The 22,182-nt window shown below is 43.4% G+C and overlaps 1 protein-coding gene across 11 annotated transcripts in view; it reads left to right on the top strand.

Moving 5' to 3' along the window:
* ULK4 (unc-51 like kinase 4) overlaps positions 1-22,182 on the top strand; it is a 425,848-nt gene that overhangs the window by 29,397 nt on the left and 374,269 nt on the right. For all 11 annotated transcript variants that reach the window (XR_005594699.1, XM_039526400.1, XM_039526397.1 and 8 more), the window contains exons 8-16: positions 9,005-9,080; positions 9,557-9,652; positions 9,938-10,059; positions 10,217-10,286; positions 10,441-10,540; positions 11,244-11,348; positions 14,802-14,862; positions 20,091-20,272; positions 21,630-21,676. Coding sequence is in view for 10 of the 11 variants with exons in the window: in XM_039526400.1 (XP_039382334.1) it covers positions 9,005-9,080; positions 9,557-9,652; positions 9,938-10,059; positions 10,217-10,286; positions 10,441-10,540; positions 11,244-11,348; positions 14,802-14,862; positions 20,091-20,272; positions 21,630-21,676 (859 nt within the window). In the remaining variant the exon portion in view is untranslated. The remainder of the gene's footprint in view (positions 1-9,004; positions 9,081-9,556; positions 9,653-9,937; positions 10,060-10,216; positions 10,287-10,440; positions 10,541-11,243; positions 11,349-14,801; positions 14,863-20,090; positions 20,273-21,629; positions 21,677-22,182) is intronic.

Genomic DNA, 22,182 nt, shown 5'->3' with positions numbered 1-22,182 from the left:
TGGTGCCTGCCATCCCCGAATGTAAAGGCAGGCTTCCCTTCACATGCACTTGGACCGTAGTCACGATCCTCCCCGGTGCCCTGAGCCCCAAAAAGAGACCTCATCCAGGGGCAGATACTCACCCTTCCCCACACCCTCACCCTTCCAACGCCCAAACCCACAGCCGTCATGTTAACCCCTATCCAAAGACGGCACCCTCGCCCCTTCCTGCAAACCCACCCATCAGTGCACACCTTAACCAGCAGAGAATGCTTCCATGTTTCAACGAAGAAAGAGAAATGCAAAGTCAACGAAAGATTTATTATTAATTACTAAAACATGTCCTTAGTTTTAAAACGCGTCCTTCGAAGTGGGGAAACTTGGTTTATGATCAGGCTCTCTTAAAATCAAGTGGACAGTCACAGGTTACCCTGCTCTGCGAGGAAACTCGCTTTCAAAGCCTCCTGATGCATATCGCTTCCCGCTGGGATATTCTCTCAGCACGGGTGTCTGGCTGATCGTAAACAGCAGCCAGGCGATTTGCCTCAACCTCCCAAGCGGCCAAAAGGTCTCGCCCTTGCTCTCACAGAGATTGTGGAGCACACAGCAAGCAGCAATAACTACGGGGATATTCTTTCGCTGATGTCCGAGCGAGTCAGTAAGGTCCGCCATCTCCCTTGAGACGTCCGAGCACACTCCACCACCATTCTGCACTTGCTCAGCCGGTAGTTGAAGAGTTCCTTTTCACTGTCCAAGGCGCCTGTATAGGGCTTCATGAGCCAGGGCATTAGCGGTAGGCCGGGTCCCGAGGATCACTGTAGGCATCTGCACATCCCCAACCGTTATTTTGTGGTCCAGGAAGAAAGTGCCTGCCTGGAGGCGTCTAAACAGACCAGAGTTCCTGAACACACGCGCGTCATGAACCTTGCCCGCCCACCCGACGTTGATGTTGGTAAAACATCCCCTATGGTCCACCACAGCTTGCAGCACCATTGAAAAGTAGCCCTTTCGGTTAATGTACTCGCTGGCCTGGTGGGCTGGTGCCAGGATAGGGATGTGAGTCCCATCTATAGCCCCACCGCAGTTTGGGAATACCATCGCGGCGAAGCCATCTATGATGACCTGGACATTTCCGAGAGTCACTACCTTTGAGAGCAGTTGCTCAACGATTGCGTGGGCTACTTGAATGACAGCAATCCCCACGGTAGATTTGCCCACGCCAAAGTGGTTCGCTACTGACCGGTAGCTGTCTGGCGTGGCAAGTTTCCAGAGGGCTATGGCCACTCGCTTCTGCACACTCAGGGCTGCTCGCATCCTTGTGTCCTGGCGCTTCAGGGCAGGGGACAGCAAGTCACACAGTTCAAGGAAAGTGCCCTTACGCATCCTGAAGTTTCGCAGCCACTCTGTGTCATCCCAGACCTGCAGCACTATGCGGTCCCACCAGTCTGTGCTTGTTTCCCGGGCCCAGAATCGCCGTTCCACACCATGAACGTGACCCATTGCCACCATGATCTCCACTGCCCGGCGTACCCTGCTTTCTGAGAGGTCTGCGCCACTCTCCTCACCGTGCTGCCGGAGCCTCCTCGCCCGGTTTCTCAGCATCTGACTGTGGAAGAGGTGTACGATAACGTGCGAGGAGTTGACAACGGCCATAAGTGCAGCGATGATCGCAGCGGGCTCCATGCTCGCAGTGCTGTGGCGTCCGCGCTGTAACCGACCAGACAAGGGCGCGAACAGATTTCCCGCCGGCGCTTTCAAGGAAGACAGGGAGGGCGTGATTGACGGTTCAATGACGACACATTTTTCCCCCCAGCATGCATTGGGGGGAAATCCCAGAATTCCAATGGGCAGCGGGGAGTGCGGGAACTGTGGGATAGCTTCCCACAGTGCACCGCTTCCAAAGTCGAAGCTGGCCCCGTGAATGTGGACTCAGAAGTTCGAATTTGTGTATTTAGTATGGATACACAAATTCGACTTATTAAGGTCGAATCCACAAATTCGACTTAAGTAGATTTGAAATAGTCCTGTAGTGTAGACAAGCCCTTAGCCATGCTTCTCAAGGGCATCTAAGAGGAAGACCTCTCATAAGTCTTCCAAAGATCATGCCCTGAGTTCACCAGGTAGGGAATCTACCTCAAAAAAGCTGCGGTTGTTGGAGTCTTCAACCAGATCTGCATGTTCTGCACTCCAGTCTGGTACCTTTTGAGGCTGCTGGTTCCTAAGGTACCAACGACATTGTTAGCCGAAAGATGGCAAAGCCTCGGGTGTGGAGGGATCGTTGGGACCATCGGCAGACCAAGGAGGCAAGAATAGCTCTTCCTCTGCTTCCTTTTTATCAAAGAAGCCTGCTTGGGTTCCTACTGCATTTCCCTTGAATCAGACAAGATTCACAGTAGCTCTGTGCAAACCAGAGACTCGGTACCAACAGCATGCTTGTTACCTCAGGAGTTTTGTTTTCCCCGAGACCAGGCTGAGGAGCCCAATTCTTCGTTGCTCAGAGATGCACAGCCTTCATCTGCTGCCCTCACTAGGAGACCTGATCCTCAAGAAGAAACCTGTGAGGAGCAGGAAGATAGAACTGATGAAGAGGTCTCTCTTCTGACCAACATCTCCTTTTCATCTCCGAATGAAGCAGTCATGCCTCATCCTCCATCCTTGGAGAATGATTTTAAGCAGTTTCAGGATCTGGTCAAGAAAATTGCTGACTCCTTGCAGATCCCTCGCGAGGTTAAAGCATCATAAGCTGCTTGACATCTTTCAGACAGTCTCATTTGCCCGTGTAGCCTTACCTGTCAATGTGGCCCTTCTGGACATACCTCATCTATTTCATCTACGTGCAAGAAAGAAGATAAGAAATATTACTTTCCAGCAAAACATCTGAGGTTTTATTTTCTCATTGCTCTCCTAATTCTTTGTGGTCGATGCAGTTAACAAATGGGGAAGGCAGCACCACACTAAATCTATGCCTATGACAAAGATCAGAAGCATTTAGACCTACTTGGTAGAAAATCTTATCAGCCTCCTTACAATTTAGAATTGCCAAGTAATGGGCATTAATGGTGAAATATCATAAATTACACCAAACTGAACTCTTTTGTTGACCGCTTACCGGCAGAGTGTAGAGAGCAATTCCAGGCAATTTATTGCAGACAGCCAGCTGCCTTCCAGAACTTCACTACAAGCCTTATGCGGTGCTGCTGATACTGCTACCCATTCAGTCTCTATGGTGGTAATTGAGAGGGACTTCTGGCTCCAGATTTCCAAAAGAAGTCCAGAATACAGTGGAAGACTTCCCTTTCAGGGGGTCTAAACCAGAGGTCTCAAACTCAAATGACCATGAGGGCCACATGAGGACTAGTGCATTGACCCGAGGGCCACATCACAGACACACACCCCTTGCTGCCTCTGGCCCCGCCCCCACTCCACCTCTTCCATTAGGCCCCACCTCTTCCCACCCCTTTTCTGCCCCATTCCAATCCCTTCCCCGAAGTCCCCACCCCAACGCTGCCCCAGGGGGTGCAGAAAGGGTGCAGGGTGCGGCAGGGGGCTCAGGGCAGGGAGTACAGGAGGGGTGTGGGGTGTGGCAGGGGGCTCAGGGCAGGGAGTTGGGGTGCAGGAGGGGTTCAGGGTGCAAGCTGCAGCCTGGCACAGCTTACCTAGAGCGGCTCTGGGGTGGCAGCGGCGCACACCGGGGCCAGGGCAGGCTCCCTCCCTGCCTGCCTGCCTCGGCCCCGCGCTACTCCGTTCCAGGAAGCAGCTGGAACTGTGTCCCTGCAGCCCCTGGGGGAGGGGCTCAGGGTTCTGTGCATGCGCTGCTCTTTCTGCTCCTCCAGGTATCTCCCACGAAGCTCCCATTGGCTGTGGTTCCCTGTTCCCAGCCAATGGGAGCTGTGGGGGGTGGTGCCTGGAAGGAGGCAATGCAGGAGCCCTCTGCCTCCTTCCCCCTTCCCTCCCGGACTGAAGGGGCGTGCTGCCAGCTGCTTCAGAGAGTGGCGCAGGGCTCGCAGCACCACAGGGGGCAATCCCGCGGGTAGGCAGAGGAGTGTGAGGGGGTGGGCGCAAGGAGCTTGGAGGGCCACATGCGTGTTTGAGACCCCTGGTCTAAACTGTTTTCAGATAGCATGGATGAATCTCTGAGCACATTAAAGGACTCCAGGGTTAGTTTGCGTTCTCTTATAGGCAAGTGTATAGAGAAGGTTTAGCAAGACACAGATGGCTCAGAGATCCTGTGCAATTCCCAATCTCCTAGAGGTTGTATGAACCACATCAAAAGAGACTAAAATTCCAAAGACAGAAACCATCCACCTCTCAGCCTTTGACCTCATACCCTTCCAACTCCAAGCAGCAATTTGATGGGCAGATTGAGGTCTTGAATGACCATCCTCATCCTTACCAGCTGCACCAATTCAGCTGTCTTCCTCCCTTCAGCGACCACCTTTTACCACTTCAGGCAGGCTTCAGAGTCTATCTCCACAAACAAGTGGGTTTTGGAGGTCATCTCCCCAGAGTATGCCATCCACTTTACGACCCTTCCAACCAACCAACCCCTCTGCCCAATGCCTCTTTAGAGCTTGCTTCATGAAGAAATGGACTCTCTTCTATACTGGGATGCTATAGGACCAGTTCTCATGCAGCACAGAGGAAAGGGATTTTATTTAAGGTACTTCCTGGTACCAAAAAAAGAACGGCAGTTAGAGCCCCATTCTAGATTTGAGGCTACTCAACACTTACGTGAAAGCACCAAAATTCAAAATGGTGACATTTGCAGGTGATAATTCTGTCACTCGATCAAAGGAATTGGTTCTCAGCCCTTGACTTTCTAGATGCATATTTCCACATTGCGATCCACCTATCTCACAAGTTATTCCTATGTTTTACTATCGGCCAGGACAACCTTCAGTACAGGATGCTCCTTTTTGGCCTGTCATCTGCCTCGAGGGTCTTTTTGAAGGTCATGTCAGTAGTAGTGGTTCAGCTCCGCAGGCAAGGTATTTTAGTGGCCTGTTACCTGGATGATTGGCTGCCGAAGGGTCACTTCATGGGTAACTTTTGAAGCCATAGATCTCTTCCTCAAATTGGGCCTACAATTGAACATTAAAAAATTCACTCTGAGCCCTGTACAAAACTTGGAATTCGTGGGAGCTCATCTCCATTTAGTAACAGCAAGAGCCAAAGCACTGCACAGATTTGTGGCCTTTTCTGACATAGCAAGACAATCCAGCACAGCCCCCAAACCTTTGTTTTATATCAACTGGCAGGGAGGAGCAAGATCCCCCTCCCTCTGTGCAGAGGCTGTCAAGCTTTGTAACCTGTGCATACACAATCAGGTTGTCGTCTTCCAGGGGTTCAGAATGTGATCACAGATATATTTAGCAGGCACTTCTTCCAAGATTACGAGTGGGAAATAATTTCAGCACCCCCCAGATAGACTTGTTTGCCACAGTGATAAACAAGAAATGTGCCCAGTTTTGCTCCAGAGGCAGGCTGGGTCACCGATCCCTGGGGGTTGCCTTTCACGTTCATTGGTTGTCTGATCACCTCTGTCAAGGTTCCTCCCCCACTCTGAACTTTAGGGTACAGATGTGGGGACCTGCATGGACCCTTCTAAGCTTAATTCCTAGTTTAGATCTGGTATCGCTGCCACCAGCCAGAAATTAGTGTCTGGCACACTTTCTGTCCCCCCAAAACCTTCCCTGGGGAACACAGATCCAACCCCTTGGATCTTAAAACAAGGAGAAATTAACCATTTCCCCCCTTCTTTCCCCCACCAGCTCCTGGTGAGTTCAGACCCAATTCCCTGAATCTTAAAACAAAGAAAAATCAATCAGGTTCTTAAAAAAGAAAGCTTTTAATAAAAGAAAAAGAGAGGTAAAAATTATCTCTGTAAAATCAGGATGGAAAATACTTTACAGGGTACTTAGAGTTATATAGCCCAGAGAAAACCCCCTCTAGCCTCAGGTTCAAAGTTACAGCAAACAGAGGTAAAAATCCTTCCAGCAAAAGAAACATTTACAGGTTGAGAAAACAAACATAAGACTAACACGCCTTGCCTGTGCTACTTACAAGTTTGAAACGTAAGACTGATTCAGAAAGATTTGGAGAGCCTGGATTGATGTCTGGTCCCTCTCAGTCCCGAGAACGAACAACCCCCAAAACAAAGAACACAAACAAAAAACTCCCTCCACCAAGATTTGAAAGTATCTTGTCCCCCTATTGGTCCTCTGGTCAGGTGTCAGCCAGGTTTACTGAGCTTCTTAACTCTTTACAGGTAAAAGAGACGTTAACCCTTAACTATCTGTTTATGACAACCTCTATGCATTCCCACGGACTCCTCTAATAGCCAAAGTTCTACTGAAAATAAAAGACAAAGCCAGAGTCATCCTAATATTTCCGAGCTGGCCCTGATACACACGGTTTCCTTACATAATACAGCTGGCCGTTTGCTCACTGATCACTCTGCAGGCCAGCCTTCATCTCCTCTTCCAGGAAGGCAGAAAGATCCCACATCCCAACCTCAAAGTTCTTAATCTCAAAGCATGGTTGATTGATGGTTCATGGGATTAGAGACAACCTGCTCTGAGGAGGTAAGAATAATAGTATTACACAGCGGAAAACGATCTCCTACCCATGCTCTTCAAAATGGACAAAACTTGTCTGTTGGTGTGACCTCAAACGTATTCCACTGACAACCTCATTGCTGCCAGATATACTGGTCTGTGTCCTAACTCTAAAAAGTTTAGGGCTATCGCTGAGCTCCATTAGAGTCCACCTGGCAGCCAGCATGGCTTTATATTCTCCAGCAGAGCGTTATTCCCACCCGTTATTCCTTCCTGTTTTGCTCACCCAACAACAGTGAGGTTCCTAGAGGGGCTCAGAAATCTTTCTGTCAGTCAAGCATCATACTCCGGTTTGGGAACTCAATCTGGTTCTTAAATGCCTTACAAGGCCACTGTTTAAACTGATGGCTACCTGCTTTCTTCTCCATTTTTCAGTGAAAATGGCATTCCTGATAGCCATCATGTCAGCATGACAGGTTGGGAAATTAGAGCCATTATGGCATGCCCTCCTTTCACAGTATTTTTTAAGGATAAGGTCAAATTTCTACCTAACATTGTTGTGAGAGAACTGGATTTGATATAATCTGCAGTCATCTTGCGCATTTAGCCTCTCTCCTCCCTCCCGCCCCCCAATACCCTCTAGCAGTTAGAATCGAGGACACCATAGAGTCAGGAGAAAAATCTGGCCTTGCTTAGGCAGACAAAAAGAGCTGCAAGCTGCAGTTTTACTGACTGGGATAGATAAAGTGAAAAGGACAGATTCATTGGGGGCGGAAAACTGACCTTGATTCTGGTTGTCTGTTTGTAAGATTATTATTATTTTTATTATTTCTGAAGCTGCTTTGATAAGGATAATAATGAATTGTTATTGGCTGTTGCGAGGGAAATAACTCTCAATAGCCTATTAGAGGCTATGTGCTTTGTCCGGAGAAAATCTAGAGTTAGTTAGAAAGCATGCTTTGGAGCAGTCTGAGGAAACTTTTCTTTAGGCAAGGAGCTGATACCTAAACTTCCCAGCAACTGGATGGAAGGAGAGCCCCTAGAAGCCTGGTTGCTAATCACTCGAATCCATCTTGGTCTGTATAAATGTTTGGGGTGTTCTGAACCTACTGCTACAGTGTGTGTGCGTGCGTGCTTGCTTGCTTGCTTGAGACCTAATAAAAGAGTAGTTTTATGTAAAAGCACTCTTGTTTTTATCAATCATTTATCAGACAGAGGAAGGAACTGTGTCCCCTATGATTTATTCCTGACATGACCTGGAGAGAAACAGTTACATTACCACTGCTTTGGATTCTGAAAACTGTGGGTGTAACAGTTACCTCTGAATTACATATTAATCAACCCATTCATCTGCCATTCTTCTACCCTAAACCTCACCTAGATAAACGAGGCATTGTTGCACACCGTTGATGTCAGGAGAGCCCTGGCCTTCTGTCAGGATAGAACTCTAAACCCATCAGAAAGACCCCAAATTGTTTGTCTCACTTGCAGATAGATCAAAGGATCTGCAATCTCTAATCAAAGACTTTCCAAGTGGATATCTGACTGAATATCATGCGATTTGTAGAAATTAATTCAAACACCTTTGGACATACAAACTCACTGTATGAAATTCATTTCCACTTCTATGGCATTTCTCAAAAAGCTGTCCATTACTGAAATATGTAAAGCTGCTTCTTGGGCTTCTATGCATACATTTGCTGAACACTGTGCGATAACTTGTGACTCTACAGTGGAGTCAAACATCATATCAGAAGTACTTTCTTCCATGCTGGACTCGACTCCAAAGCTGCTGCCTCCTCCTTAAAGGGGGGGCTACTCAATAACCACCTAGAATGGAGCACCCATAGGGACACTACTCGAAGAAGAATAAATGGTTTCTCACTCTGTGCAGTAACTGCATTTCTTCAAGATGTGGTTTCTATGGATGCTCCATTACCTGCACTCCTCCTGCTCTGCTTCGGTGCCCTTTCCTATAGGGCTTTGCTGTAGAGAAGGAACTGAGGGTGGTCCACCCACGCCATGCTATATAACAATTGCACAAGGCTGACTAGCGTATGTGCATGGGCTAAATGGACACTGCCATGAGAAATTTCCAATCAAACACACAGGGGGTGCAAATGCACCTAGGGTGGGGCACCCATAGAGGGACACATCTTGAGGAACTACATTTACTGCACAGGGTGAATAACCGTTTCTTTTATACTGTATGAGAATTGTCCCAGTGTGAATATTTCCTTTTAGAAACTTCTAAAATTACTGCTGCTTAGTTACTGGAAGCTTCTGTCTTAGGTTCTGGTTGTGTTATCATATACAAGTAGACAGACCTCTGTACCCATGTATATCCTTGTCTTAAGTGACTAGCAGGAACAGGACCTATATATGAACTCTATTTCTTCTATTATTCATATAATCATTCTAGTTTTAGGCTAAATTCATTTTATTATTTGAAGTTCTTCTGTTTATAGGTTCGGCTCTTCCCAAACCGTCTTCACACTTCCTTAGTTTGCTGGATGGTTTGCTTCAAAAGGATCCTCAAAAGAGGTAAAGTGGTCTAATCCAGGACAATTAATCACATATGATGTTTTCTCCTCTTCCGAAAAGCGATGACTATTGCAATACTGAATTTGTGACATTTTGCAGATTACATCTGCAAAAGATGTAACTGTCTGTTTTGAATATGTTGCAGTTAATTAATATTGTTCTCATACAAAGATTTGTGCTGAGTGTTTTGATTATCAGAGTAATTTAATCAGTACTAAACAAATAAACGCCAGGATAATGGTACTGATGGCAATTTTTGAATAATAGAAAATTTAAAATCAGTCCAAACTTGTTTTGAAAGTGGGAGAAGAAAGCAGTTAAAATATCTATTTTACTGGGCTTGTGACTTACAAATGGTATGATTACATTGTTACATAATAACAGGTTTGTCAGTTGCTGAGAAATTCATAGACTATTAAATCATGGTACTATATTGTAGTGCTGTTTCAGTATCTTTATTCTGTTGTATTACAAAGATTGAACTGGACAGACGTGTTACAGCATCCATTCTGGAAAGATGCTTTCAGCAGATATGATGATGATTCCGCAAATAGTCAGGACATAAGCTCAAGGTACAATACATTCAGTGAAATTAACATTTTATAATATAAGTAGACATATATCCTTTTTACTATTTAAAAAAAACCAAAACCGTTTTCTGGTCATTTGTATTTTTATTTATAAAAATGTTTTAAAAATTGTTATACTTTTATAGCATGAATGTATCTTGAATCTTGTCTCTTGAAACGTATCTATCACTATTGCGAACACTAGTGCAAATATAAAAACACTATAGTATTTTTTTTCAAATGTGTTAAGTAACTAGTATCTAACTAGCATCTCTTATTAAACAACAGTGAAACCACAGAGTTGTTTGTATCTAGAGATACCAAGGACCCATTGGATACCCATAAAAATTTGAATGACATGTCATCCTCACGAACAGATAATAAGCAACTTAATAAATCTTTCAAACTAGGTAAGATTATGTATTGCTAATATTGTCTCATTTCAGATGAGTGTGTTCTGTAAATCTGATCAGCCTTGTAATCCCAACAGTATGCCTGTTCCATAAATTTTATTCCTTTTAATTTTTAAATGAATATGACTTCTATGTTTCATTTTGTTTTTAACAGAAAATCCATCTGAGTTGCGGCCTAAAAGTGCACCTGGTGGTGAATCAAATGAGTCCATATTTCTTCTGAGGTATGACGAACTAAAGAGCAATTTAAAAAAACAAGCTAGAAAAGAGCATGTTTGGGAGGTAGAGGTTATGTAGAGGTTTCATAATCCAGAATAGTCCTGTAATCCATGAAATCTAATCAGCACTTGTCTTTTATTTTTGTAAAATGTCTTTCAGCTCTCGTCCCACTCCGAGGACTAGCACTGCAGTAGAAATGAATAGTGTTACTGCTGCCTTAACTCAGAATTCAGAACAAAGAACTTTATGCTTGACAAAGGTGAGAAGTATATTATTGTGAGAGAGTTATATTTCCATAGTTAATATTGCAACCTGGATTCCATTATAAAGCCAATTTGCACTCCATTCCCCCTTGAAATTAAAAACAAAAAATCCCCAAACCTACATATTTACAGAATTTTAAGATCAATTCTCAGGGCTGCTGTTAATTACACCAGGGGTCAAACTTGCCCCTGCACTAACCCAGACTTTGGGAGCTCAGCATCTCTTGCCCCTTAATTAAGAGAAATAAGAGATTGCCAGATGAATACATAAATTAATTAAATAAAAAGGTAACAAGGTTACTGTAGTATGTTACACAAACATTAGAAAACGTTATTACCAGGAGTGTTATAGTTACACACACACACGCAGTCTGCCGACTTAATGCACTTAAAGCATTTTTGTGTGGGGGGCACACAATCGACTGTATAAAAACGATTTTTGAAAAACCGACTTCTATAAATTCGACCTCATTTCATAGTGTAGACATACCCTTACTGTATGTTTGTATAGTGGCTAGCACAGTGGGACCTGATCTTAGTTAAGGAATCTATTCACTACCATAAAGCAAATAATACAAACACAGAGTATTTGCGTTATCCATACAATGCAGTTTGGTAATGTTTAAAAGAAATATTGCAGCAAACATTTTGAAAAGTTTTCTTACAAACCTGACTACTGTATTTTTGTTCTTGTTCTAGGGTAAAAATGTACACTCAAGCCAGCAGGACGTGGAGTCCAAGATGAAAGAGCTCATCTACACAGAGTCTGACCTTTTTGTAACCCCTATTATTGACAATCCAAAGGTATGGCAAAGTAAGATACTAAAGAATAGATTAAGGAACTTGCTGTGCTGTGCTATTTGTTTAAAGATTTATCTGTGCAGTAGAGTGACCACTCTTTTCCTTTCCTTTATTGTTCTTATCATAAACAGCTCCACCCAGTCATCTGCTTAGCCTTTTGACAAGATTTCTGCAGTTTTGTATGGCCCTATTATACAGTCAGTATGGAGAACTGATTTATTTGGAGATCAAATATTAATCTGAAAGGGTTTCCCACAATTAGTGGAAGCTACTAAATGTTGCATTTGGTGCCCTTGCAGATTTAACTTTTGATATCTTGCATTCACTTATTAAACTCCAGTAACATATAGTCTTGACAGATATTTATTTAAAGGTATGCTTCTTAAAGTGAAACTTTGTAGATGTAGGTGTCTTTTCTCACTGGATACTAATCCTTTTACACTAGGATTAGATTTTCACACGGACTTCTGTTGCGGGATGTTTGCAGGGTGCAGAAAAATTGGCAAGGTTTAGATATTAATTCTTCTAAAAAATATTAATTGAATGTTTCTGAAAATGAGAGACTAAAATTGCAGGCAACACTCGACAAATGTTCACAATTCTCTGCTATGGCACCTTAATCCTGATCTGGAAAACTCCTCTAGTACAGAGAGTCTTGAGCAGAGACTGCCACTTGTGCTGAATGGTGTGATGGCTTCTATGTACAAAAAATCAAGTTGTTTTAAACAACTTTAATTAATAAATTGCATGTGTTTGGACTGAAATATTTTGTACCGGAGGCAGCTGTCATTCTAACTGTGGAAAGACTGTTGCTTACAGTCTGTACTTACTAAAAAGATCTATGCTTTAAACTGAAAAATAAACAAAACCCCTTTGTTTTTAATAGTTACTGTTCCTTGGTTTCACCATTTTAAGTCACCCTATTATCACCTCCTTATAACAATCTAAATAGTTGGCTTTTGAGGATAGTGTTGTTTTGAAATAATTTTTTCCATCATTTAAAACTACACTTGATTTGACTGGTGAGTCCATTTGTCCCTGGCTTGTCTTTGCTGTTGATAGTGCATTTCATCCATGAATTCACTGGCCAGTGAAACTGTGTTAGCATCTTTCCAGTAAAGGCCACTTTTAAACATGATTCTAGTTAACCTGGTTTAAACTCAAGTCCAGTCCAAAATGTCCTGTTGTAGACCATGATAGGCCCAGGAGCAGGTGACATTTAATGATTGATCAAGTAGGTTTTGGTTTTGTTTTTGTTTTTTTCATGACATAGCCTGACTTTTTGTCAAGTCTCTGAGACGTTTTCCTGGAAAAAATTTTTTACCACAACTTTGGCTCCACCATTTGTTTGAGAGCAGTTTGCCAGGTAAATATTACTCTCAGGTAAACACCAGGGAATAAAAGGACATGATACTTCAGCAGAGTTTTCTACAATCTCTGGTAGTTAATCAAGCCTAATGTTAACTGTGAATTTTAAAAACCTGCTTCTGCCTTCAGTGGGAACTCTGATTTTGGCCAATATAAATGAGAGGTTATTGAGGAAAACACTTGGCTGATTTCCCCCCCCCCCCGCCCCACACCCAGTGAATTGTTTCGATATGGACATGGAAACAGTGAGATGCATACGCTGTAGTTTGGATTCCAAACTGGGACCTCATGGGCCAGAGCCATATCTTTGGGACAAGGTGTTGACCTTGCCATTTCTGGGCAATAGGTCAAGGTAAAGTTTAACCAGGAGAAGAATAGGGCACTGGAGCTGTCGTTGGTTTAGGGACTTAGCCCTGCGCGGGAATCTCTGGTTCTTGTGGTCAGTGAACACTTGGACCTGATGGTGGGCCCTTTCCAAGTAGTGTTGCTTCTCTTCAAAGGTGACTAATTGCCAGGAGCTCTTGTTGAAGATCTTGCAGTTTTGCTCAGCGTGGGTGAGCTGCCTCAAGTAGTAGGTGATAGGGTGCAGTATTTGCCTTCGGGAGAGGACTGCCCTGACTGACATACTAAAGACATCTGCTTCCACAACAAAAGCTTGCATTGCACCTGGGTAGGCCAATACTGGAGCTGCGGAGAAGGCAAGCTTTGACTGCTTGAATATGTGCTGAGCCTTGGGTGACCAATGGAACTGCATGTTTTTCTGGAGTGTGGCAGGAAGGGGCTTGGCTTGTGTTTTTGAAGAATTCGAAATGAACCTCTGGTAGAGGTTTGAGAAGCCTAAAAAACACTGTAGGCCATGCACGTTGCAGGGACTGTCCAGTTGTGAACAGCCTGCCCCTGTTTGAGCTCGGTGAAGGTCATCAAAGATGTCAGACATCAATTGGAGAAAGGTTGCTCAGTTTGACAGCACTTGGGGTATGGCCTTCCAGTGGGGGGAGGGAGAGGAGGGTAATCTAATGTACTTACTGTCAGCATGCCAATTACCAAGGCCACCTTGGCTTGGTCAGAGGCTTAGGTCTGGGGACACATCAGAAACAGAAGATGGCATTGGTTCATGAAACCCTGGAACTACCAGACTGTTCAGGCCAGCATATCATGGGCCCCCTGTTTGGGGAAAGGTGCAGCAGGCTGTATTTGCAGTGTTCTCGGTGCTGATTTGCCTTGCTTGCTCCTACAGCTGCTGGTTGTCAGAGGTCAGCTGTGCAACTCAAGCCTGCAGTGCTTGATTATCCACGTTGGGCGAGTCTGATACTTCTGGTGACTGTGGTTGTGCTGCTGGGTCCATCCTTCTTGCACTGAGCTCAGTCCCACAGGCTTATAGTGGTCTGAACAAGCTGTCATGTTTGGGTTGTGGGCTGCCAGACCTACTAAAGCCAGAGTCCACAGTTATGAGGCAGGAGTCAAGAGTCAGCTGAGTTGGGACACTGGGAGGTCAGAAGCAGGAGACAAACTGGAGATCAGAACCACGAATCGGGAACCAGAGTCAGGCTAGATCAGGATACCAGGGAGTCAAAGGTAGGAGATGAACTGGAGGTCAGGAACCCTGAGTCAGATGCCAGCAGTTAAGCTGGGTCAGAAAGTCAGAAAATCAAGCAGCAAGCACGAAACACAAGGCATGGTCCAAAGAGGAGTGGAGCCCAGTTGTTGTGACAGCTTCCGGGTGCTGCTGCTAACTTAAGCAGAGCCAGTAGCCAATCAGCTGCTTTGGGACTCAGCCAATTGGACCTCAGGGGTGGCGCCGGACTACATGGGTCTCAGGTAAGCCACTGATAAGCTACTGTGGAGGGTTGTGGAGCATGGCTGCTCCCTTGAACCTTGTGGGCCCGGGTTCTAGGCCTGTGGCTCATTGACACTTAAATTATGATGGTAGGAGTGGCTTGTATATTGTGCATGTGCTAAATATATTTTTGTCTATCTATGTCTGTGTTTATGTGTTTCTCTACTTAAAAGACATTTACAAATGCTTTAAAAATATCTAAAATAGTCTTGAGTCAAACCACTGTTTTTTGTATTTTGTTTTTTTTCCAGATAATGAAACAAGCACCAGTTAGATTTGACTTAAAAATGTTACATATACCAGCACATTCAGGTATAGTCCTGCAGAAGCTGATAAAATGTATAAGTGCTTCATGTGATAGCACGTACTTATTTGGCATGTTTTCATTTTCTTCATAATTTTCCATCTGAAGTGTCAGTTTCCTGTTGATTGAAATTCGTAACTTTCCTAGGTGATAATGAATCGCATACATATATTCAAGGAAGAATTGGTAATTGTTTTACAGTGTAGTTTGGTTATATTAAATGTTTGAAAGAAAGTTTGAGATCATTTTCTATTGTGTTTATCCTTATTTCAAAGAGAATGTATTATTCATGAATTGCAGAGCTCAGCCTACAAGAAAGCAAGACTTATTAGGCCCTATTTAGAAAATAACAAACCAAAAAAAAAGCACTCAAATCCAGTTATTACACTAAAGCTATAGAATACTTTAGTTGCTTCTGAATTTTTTTTATTTAAATCCTTTAGGAAATAAATGAATACAATATGTATGCTTTTCATCAGTGGAATAACTCTCTCCATTTGGCATTGCTTAGACATTTGAAAATCAGATCACTTTATTTAGAAGGCTCCATAAGGACTTTGAAGCCTGTCCTTTTGAAAATCTTGATTGGACTCTCCCAGGGTTTGGGAGTCAGTGTGTTCAACTGTGTTGATCAGAGTCCCAACATTTTCCATCAGACAGCTGGAGTACATGAGAACCTGATCACACGTGACTCAGCTCCATGTCTTTTATGCTGTTAAATCTATGGAAAAAGTTCATCCCTTCACAGTGAACTGCATGATTCAGTGACTTTTTTAATTACAGGAATTCATTATACAATGGTTTTTTGCTCTAGTTGCATCAAATTTATTTGCAAAACACAGTCAGATGTTGGGGGAAATTAAGTATGAATTGCATACAAAAAACAAGTTAAAGTTAAAAACACTATTAGGGTTCCAAAGTCAAGCACTTGAAACTTATGAAATGACACAGAATTAAGGTTACCTGTGCAACCTTAATTCAGCCCACTTGTGCATATGCATTACAATATATAATGTGTCTATAATTACACGATCACATACTGTTCTTTTCAGTCCCAGTTTCCTCCTCCTGACTCTTCATTTGACCTGATCTTCTCTTCCCTCCTGCCTCTCACTGGCTCCCAGTCTCCCTCTCTAGGCGCTCTCTGAGTTTTCCCCCTGCTCTGTTTCTTAATTCCAATCCCGTTTTTCAGCCAGTCCTGAGTTCTCCCCATCTCCAGGTCATCATTTGATCAGCGCTCTCACTCGCACACAACTGACTCTCAGTTCCTCCCCCCATTTTCCCTCATCATCTCTGTCTCCTTGCCCAACTGTTCTGAGCCTTTGTCTCTTCCCCACCTCCCCGGTCTCAGTCTGTTTCATTGACCAACTAGTCCCAGCCTCTTCCCCTACAGCTGCCAGTAACAGTTTCTCTCCCCACCCACTAGACTCCCTGTCTCAATCTATCCTTTCCCTCATCCTCAGTCTAGCTCTTGTCCTTACTCAAATCAGATTAGGTAGCTTGCTCCTCCATGCTGCCAAGGTGCCAGCAAGAAGGGTCACTGAGAGCACAGGAGAGACACGCTCCCTGCTTGTCCCCACCCTTCCCCAGAGTAGCAGTTATAGGGAAAGTCCAGCTTCATCCCTGTAGCATTGGCCTGGCAAATACTCAGTTGCTCTTCAGGGATGGTGAATGTGCATTCTGGTGAGCAATAGAAGCTATGAGAGGCTAGTATGCACAGTGAGGTTGGAATCTTTGCAGATTTTTAGCCGCTAAAATTGAAGAAGCCTTTATGGAGCATGTGAAAACTGAAATTTTTCAAAGGCTTATAATTTGACGAAATTTGGGTGGATTTTCATGGACAGCAAAAGTCACATCCCTGACACATTTCAAATCCCTGCTCCAAAGTATAGAGGCACTAAACTTTTTAAAAAAGGTTTCCAGAATTTCTTAACTTGGGCAAAACATTATTGGAAAGGGTTGAACTGTTTTGGCAGAAATTTTCCAGAAAAATTTCAACTTGAGGCAGATACCTGACATGGAATATTTCAGCCGAAATGGTTTAAGTTTTGCAACTAATAAGGGTCTTATAATGGGAAGAGTTGCTGAACTATAACAAAGGATGGTGCTACAAGTCCTGCCTATAACTATGAAATGCTCCTAATGCCCAGCATAAAGTCGTCTTTTTTTTTTTTTGCATCAAATGAAGTTTATTTATAAAAACAAAAGGCTGATTGTTATCAGGAGTGTAACACTAGTTCCTTTGGAATATTTCCTTTTGGTCTATTTATAGAGGTATTGTTAAAATATATTATGTTTGAAGATGAATTTCAGCTAAAAATATGTTCTTTTTTGCTTCTCAGCTATGTATGGTAGGAATAGGGAGTGAGGATTAATGTAAGATTCTGTTCCATTTGGTATGATGTGTATATTGAGCAGTGATTTTGTTGGAATGTTATTGTTATAAAATATAGTATCCCTTGGCCCTAAACAGCAGCAACAAATACTTTCTGTAGGATAAAGTCCAAAATTTTCACACTTCGGTGATTAAAGGTAGACATTTACTTGCCAAAATACAGTATGAATGTAAATAAGTGATCTGCTGTTCAGAGGTGTTTAGCACAAACAACTTTCATTGTCTTCAAAGGGAACAATAGGTTCTTAATAGCTTTTGGATTCTAGACTGCTTATTTAGGTGTCCAAATGTAGATTGAGGTACCTGCCTTTAGGCATCCGACTTTGAAACTGTTGACTATGGAGCTGAAAAGCTTGATCCACATTCCAAATGGATTCCAGTGTCATTTGCTATACAAGGGATATAATTTATTTAACAACTGGAAGATTGTGTTTGTGGCTATAAAACTAGCATAGTTTGCAGCTTTTTAATTTTTGCTGGCAAACAACTGTTTGGCTAGTGTTAGAATATCTTGTAAAAAAGACGCTTAGCCTGATGCTGAATACCAACACTGAGGGCTAAACTTTTCCTTTTCAAAGATGAGAATCAAGGTTAAAATAAATACCCAAAGTCTGATTGTCTCCCTGCTTATGCTGGTGTAAATCAGGAGCGCCTTCTTTGAAGTTAGTGGAGTTGTCCCAGTGTAAAATTTAAGTAAGACAGACAAGAATTAGTCCCCTTAAACCAGGCCTGCACAACTCGTAAAGCGGCGAGGGCCATATTACTCCAAAGAAAACAGCTGAGGGCCGAACACCTCTCCCCCTCTCCCCCCCAAGCGCCGCCCGCCCCGTGTGGAAACAAACCCTCCTTCCCCAGTGCCAACCCGCTGAAACAGCTGTGGGCCGAAAAGGAAAGTTTGGGGTGTGAGAGGGGCTGAGGGCGAGAGTAGGAATGTGGGGGGTGAGGGCTCTGGCTGGGACAGGGGATAAGGTGTTTGGGGTGCTGGAGAGGCTCAGGACTAGGGTAGAGGGTTGAGGGTGCAGTGGGGGGTGAAAGCTTTGGCTGGGGATGTGGGCTCTGGGGTGGGCCAGGGCTGGGGATGAGTTTGGGGTGTAGGCAGGCTGCTCCGGGACAGGGGCCAGAGAGGAGGATTCCCCCCAGCCCTTTTCCTGCTGGCAGCAGCAAGCTCTGGGGGAGGAGATCCCCTTTCCTGCCCCCCAGCAGCACACTCATCCCCACCACTGTCACCGCATGTGCTTCTAGGGCCCCTCTCAGGTCCAGGAATCTCCCTTGCCTCCCCCATGGTGGGTGCCAGCGTGCGCCTCCTCCCCTGCTGTTGCCCCTGACTGTAGCCTCTCTGGGGGTGAGGGATGGGGCTGCCTCCTCGTCAAGCGTGGGGCAGGAGCGGTGACTGCGGGGGCTGTGCTGCTGGAGGGTCCCATTAGAAAATGAAAGGGTCTGAGGGGGATGGTCAGGCTCAGAGTCAGTCTGCCCTGGCATTGAGATGGGGGCACTAGGACCCTGCGGCAGCAGTTGCTGCAGGGAGGCAGCATGGGGCTGCAGAGGAGAGATAGGGACTCTTTGCTCTGGGGCCAGGAAGGTGCAGGGGGAGCAAGTCGGGGCTGGGGGACACTCAGGGGAGATGCGGAGGGGGAGGCAGGTGGGGTGGGGGGGAGAGATCACCCGGGTTATAAATATCTCCGTGCCAGCGGCTTTTTTTTTTCCTCCGCCACTTTCTGCGCCCCTCGCCCTTGTTACGGCACTGCCCCCCATCGCTACGGAGGCCGCCCTGGGAGCAACCAGCACAAAGGGAGAGGTTGAGGGGAGTCTTGGCCCAGTCTCCCCTCCCCTCCCCCCCACCCCAAACTGTGGCTTGAGCCCAAGCCGGGAACCCCTCCCCTCGTTCGGTAGCAGGCACCAGAAGTGACGCACATGCTGTACGCCAGGCGGCGGGGCCGGGAGACAGAGACACGTGTACTTTTGTCTGTTAGGGCAGTTGGAGTGTGGCGGGGCTGTGAGGTGGGGGCCCCCCCTGGGCAGGGGGTGAACCGGCAGCCTCACCCTGCCGCTTGCCTGTTGTGCAGGCCTGCCTTAAATATTGCCAAGAACAATCAACACCTTCACTAGGAAAATGTCTGGATACTGTTTTTTAAAAAAAAAAAATTTTTTAGAGGTGCAAGAAAGAATAGACAGGATTACTTAGCTCTATGGATTGATTGAATATTTATGGCTTTCCTTGTAGACATGTTGTGAGTAATGGATTGGGAGTCATGAAATTAATTCTTATCCCAGCTGTGATCTGACTCTCTTGTTTAAGTCACTTAGGCCCTGAAGCTACAACTATTTAAGCAGATACAGACCTGCACACATGCTTCAAATAAGTTGTGATTCTGAGCAAATTCCTCAGGCTTTTACTTAATTTTTGCTTTTATCGTTGCTCTGGTAAACTCCCATTGACGACGACTGATTAAAAACTAAAGAATGAATGAGGACAATATCTCTTCCTTTAATCCATGGGAAGGCAGTGTGGGTTTAGCTAAGCAAGGACCAAATCAAAACTGTGAATAAGAACCTAATGGATTTTGCTCTTTGAAAATAGTTTTGTATACTTATCGACATCTGTTATGTGTTGTACCCCCTTTTTTCTCTTGGTCTTTTTTGATAATTCTCATAATTGTATTCTAATAAAATAGTTAAATTCTTTGCCTTAATATTGTTGTAAATATCAAAGATGTGATTGGATCCAAAAGTTTTAAAATTACTTTGGTTCATGTGGACATAACTATATTTTAGTATTTAAAAGTAAAATCAAAGATGGCAATTCATAATCTTTAAACAGTTGCTGACATTTTTTGTGTACAGTTGAGAAGCTATCATCTCTGAAAGAAATGGACTGGAATGACTTTTTGCAACAAATGTGCTCATTGATTGACTCCACTGAGAAGAACACAGGGGCAACGCGAGCTAAATTGAATTTGCTATGCTATTTGTGCACTGTAGCTGGCCACAAGGAAGTAGCAACCAGGTTAATCAGCTCACAGCTGGTAAGTAGTAAGGTTCCCGGAGAGTCAACATGGTTCACATACCAGCCATTGCAGCAAAAGTCAGCTGCCTTTAGCAATGGTGCCCTTTACTTCTATTTTAAGACACATGCAGTACAGCCAATTAAGGACAAAGCAATGAAATGTACCAATTAGGTTTCTTGAAAAGAAGTTATGGAGCATTGTCTGTCTTTTAGACTCCAGATGAATTTTTCTTATGATTCACTACGTTAGAGTTAATTAAATAATTATTTAAACTATCTCCAGCATTAATAGCACCTCAAAATGTTATAAGATGCTATACATTTTTATTTATAAAAGCTGTAACATAGAAAACTGCTTTTGGAAAAAAATGTGCATATGAAAATGTTAGACAATCCTCCTTAACCATACCTTTATAGATGGTGAACATGTTTTCTAAAGCATGTACAACCATTAAGGAAACAAACTGTATGTGGCAATTAGTTTTGCTGGTCTGTGGGTGGTGGCTTACTTCATTTTTCAGTCTTAGGTATGCAAAAATAGCAAAAACTTGCACTTCCCTTCTTTGTATTTTAGCTATGGAAGTGATTTGTACACCCTCAGAATTATAATATAACAAGCTGCATTTTAAAACGTTTATAGCTTTGAATTTTGAGATTTTTTTTTCTTCAGTTTATTTTCTTTGACTGAAGGCCAATTTCAATCATGGCGTAATTTCCCCTTATTTAGTGTGCCACTAACTCCACTGAAGTCAAATTCTGCCCTCAATAAAGTAATTGCAATTATAGTGGAGTAATAAGGGCAGAGTTTTCCCCACACATGCATTAGACAAAATAAGATCATAACAGTTGGAGACAGAGACATATTAGATCATAGAGCCTGGGAGAGGGCTGGAAACAGTCCTGCCAGATGGTGTGTTGAACACTCAGTTGATACTAGACTTGATATTAGCCAAAACAATTGTATTGCAGAGTAACAGAGAATTTGTAGGCTGATTGGTTGGTTTGTTTAGTTCAGATGAATAGCCATTTCGAATTTTTATCACTAGTCTGTTTACCTTTGTGTGTGTGTGTGGGCAATCACAATTTTCCTAGTATATATTTATTTTTATCTGGGAATATATTTTTAAGCAAAGCTTCAAAAAAAAATTTTTTTTTAAATGATAGGAACGTAAAATTTGAAGACTTTTTCCAAACTGTCAGTACATCCTTTTGAATCAATGGGTTTTGAACAGCACCCAAGGTCTTTTGTAGTCCTAGTACAAAATAAGATATTTTAAAAAAAACCAATATGTATTTTCATTATATCTTTATTCTTATACATGAACAGAGAATTTTTGAGGAAAAAAAAATGTGTATTTATCTATTCCTTATTCCAGTTCCCATTGTTAATACAACAGTTGCGGGCAGCTCCAAATTGGGATATGTAAGTAACAAACAACTTCTTACAAATGAATTTATTCAAATGCTGATTGTTGCTGAATATTTTACAGGGCATACTTAAGCATCTGCTATGGTTTACCTTGAAAGAGGAATGACCGCAGATATTACACAATATAGTGGTATGTGTAGTGATTTGAATTTCTTCAGTACCTCAAGCCTAATAAGATCCATTACATTTTAGCCACTCCCAGTTTTAACGTGGTGATTTTACTTATTTTAAAAATAAAATAAATAAATGTATTCTAAGGTTGCCTCATTAGATTTAATTAATGATATTTAGATAAAGGAAGAACTTAATTTATTTCTCAATTTCTTTTACAAATTTGATGTGCTGTTAGATTTATTCAGGAAAATAATTTTTTTCTCAACAATAATATGCAAAACTGAGTAGAATAAATAAAGGATCTGAAATTACATCTACAAATTCTGTAATGTAGTTTATGATGTAGTGTATTAAAAATTCCCAAACAAACTGATCCCTGCTATAAC

This window comes from Mauremys reevesii, linkage group 2, assembly GCF_016161935.1.
Source record: "Mauremys reevesii isolate NIE-2019 linkage group 2, ASM1616193v1, whole genome shotgun sequence".
Taxonomy (NCBI): domain Eukaryota; kingdom Metazoa; phylum Chordata; order Testudines; family Geoemydidae; genus Mauremys; species Mauremys reevesii.
Note: the sequence above shows the minus strand (reverse complement) of the source record. Positions and strands in the feature narration are given on the sequence as shown.